General features: G+C 53.2%; 1 protein-coding gene and 1 pseudogene across 1 annotated transcript; both read right to left on the reverse strand.

Annotated features, from left to right (window-relative positions):
- LOC103907861 overlaps positions 1 to 754 on the reverse strand; it is a 1,294-nt pseudogene extending 540 nt beyond the window's left edge.
- Positions 755 to 1,166: 412 nt separating this feature from the next.
- Positions 1,167 to 2,261, reverse strand: LOC103907862 (serologically defined colon cancer antigen 3 homolog). The gene has a single exon (XM_009290102.1). It carries the CDS (start codon positions 2,259 to 2,261, stop codon positions 1,167 to 1,169), a length of 1,095 nt encoding a protein of 364 aa, XP_009288377.1.
- Positions 2,262 to 2,684: the final 423 nt, after the last annotated feature.

Consider the following 2,684-nt stretch of genomic DNA (forward strand, 5'->3'; position numbering starts at 1 on the left):
AACCTACAGTAGAAACTGGGGTTGGTAACCTAAATGAATCAGAAATGTTGAGGGATGACCAGGTGACAAAGAAAGGTCACTTCATGCCTACAGATGGTCCCACTAGGATAAAACTAAGATGTATCTTCAGTGATTACATGGTGAGTTTGCACTGCAGGGTCCCACAGGTCTTGAGAAGGTGACAAAAGCGGGCAATTTAGGTATACCCCTCTATGCCAGCTCCAGCCAGGAGAGGAAGGGCATCTTCTCCAACCAGCGCCTTCCTTAGCCATCCCAGATAAGCCACGCTCACCCTTAGCCAGCACCGACACTGATAACGGAGGAAAGGCACCGCCACAGCTCATGTATGGATACTTCCCAACTTCCTAAAGGTTTCTGACCACCACTACCACCCCTTTCCCCAGCTGCAGGAGTAGGTGCACAATTTCCAGACTTTGGATTTCTGGCCCAGGTGGTGGCCACCTCCAAAATAAGAGGAAGGAGGACCTAAAGAGCTTCTGCCCACTGAAATTATGTGCAGCAGCACCTGGATCTCTGCTCCTAACCTTCCCCACCTCACCGAGAATGGGCAAAGGAAGGAGATGAAATGCAGGTACCTGCGCGGGCTGTGCTCATCTCCGGTTCTGGCTGGTACAGCTATGGGAAGGGATGGGCTGCAGCAGCACCTGGATCTCTGCTCCTAACCTTCCCCACCTCACCGAGAATGGGCAAAGGAAGGAGATGAAATGCAGGTACCTGCGCGGGCTGTGCTCATCTCCGGTTCTGGCTGGTACAGCTATGGGAAGGGATGGGCACACTGTTTAAGAACACTGCATCCCGTGCTGCTGTGCTTCCTCCCTGGCTCCCACATAGGAGCTCAAGTCAGCCGGAGCTGTGGCATGACCTGTTGCACAGAGCCCACCACGTCTGGACCTTGGAGCTCAGAGCCTGGGAAACATTTGCTGCTGGCTCTGCAGTGCCAGAACAGAGCATCAGCAGCTAAAACTACATCACTACCTGCAATTTGTACTTAATCACAAGAAAAGTATTTCCATGAAGAATAAAGGCTACAAATCTGAACACACACATTTGAGCATGTGAGAGCAAATGGTTTTAGTATAGGCTGTAGTGGGAGACCCGTGGTCTCAATTCATACACTTATCCGTAGGACCCACACAGAATTGAGTTCATAGCTCTTTTTCTGCTTCAACTTCGGAAATTTTGCCGGTAGATTTAAGGACCTCAGCAACAAAATGCAGCGACTCCGCTCCAGAGGCAAGCTGTCTGATGGACCAGTTTGCGCTCGTTATTACCTTGTGGAGGTTCTGCAAGGCAAAGTCTATGTTGTGCTTCACTGCCCCCAGGTCAGTTGTTTGGCCTGCTTTCAGGTTTTCGTTCTCCATCTTGGAGCTCTCCAGCTCTCCCTGGAGAATAAAGATCTCCTGCTTCAGCTTCTCCACATTGCTTTCTGCCTCCAGAGCCCGCTGGGTCATTAGCTGGAGACTCCACTCAGTCCGCTGGACAAAGGACTGTAGCTCTTGGGCTTCCCTCTTCTCTTTGGCCAGGCTGGCCTTCAGCTGCCTCTCCAGCCTCCGCACGGTGCACGCCTGGCTCTCCCAGGAGCTCTGCATGCTCCTGACCACCCTCCTGAGCATGGCGTTCTCCTCCCTGAGCACGTCGTAGGGCAGCTGCAGAGACGGGAACTCCCTGTCCCCTGTGGCCTCCTCGTGCAGCATGTGGGGCTCTGCTCCCCTGGTGCACTCTGGGTATCCCAGATAAGGGTCACTGGTGTGGACCCATGGGGCAAACGCATCCATCCCCAAGTGCTTGCCCACGCTAGACTGGAAAGAGTCATAGGGGCTGCACGGTGCTGTACTGGCAGCTCGGGACACATGCAACCTTTGATGCACAGGAAGGTGATAGGTCCTGGTCCAGCTGTGGTCCTCATCTTCAGACAAGCTGCCATGTATTTCTGCATCTTTGTAAAATGGTTCCTGAAACTCCTGAGCTTCCTCCTCAAGCTCCAGTGCATGCTTGGCCAACGTCTTGGCATATATTCTATTTTTCACTCCTTCGGCTTTCACCGTGTAAGAGTGCCTGGGATTTAGGGAAAATGGGATGGGTTCCCCCAGATCCTCCACCTGACTGTCACCCGAGCTGTCATGGCTCTTGCACTGGGGTGGAGTACATGCGGAGTGGCAGGGGTAGCTGAATTCGTCATCGTTGTCATCATCATCATCATCATCTTCCAAGCCTTGAGATTCTGGGCAGACCCTCTCCATTGTCCCAGAGATGCCAAGCAGCCATGACATTTTTCAGGATGCTTTGGGCTGCAGCAAGCAGGAGGATCCAAATTATCCTCCTGGAGCCTGGGTCACGCGGGCAGGTGACACTGACAAGCAGTGTGCCAACTTCTGCAGTCTCAGCGACGCTCGTGGGGGAAGAGGCAGTCACCGAAATCCCTCCATTTAGATCACTAGGGTGTTCAGGGGGGAGTGGAGGGGAGGACCAGGCATCTCTGTGTCTTTGCTATGGGGAGAACAGGAATCACCAAGGTCTGTGATGTCATCGTGTGACTTCACTGCCTGCTGTGAGGTCATGCCCAGAAGGGAGAGGAACTGATCAACTGCAAAAGTGCTTTTTTGGCAGCAGGAGGATGAGCAGGGTCCCCATGGCCACAGAGCCAACCCCAGCTCAGAGATGCT

Source organism: Aptenodytes forsteri, unplaced genomic scaffold, assembly GCF_000699145.1.
Source record: "Aptenodytes forsteri isolate BGI_AS27 unplaced genomic scaffold, ASM69914v1 Scaffold284, whole genome shotgun sequence".
Lineage (NCBI taxonomy): Eukaryota > Metazoa > Chordata > Aves > Sphenisciformes > Spheniscidae > Aptenodytes > Aptenodytes forsteri.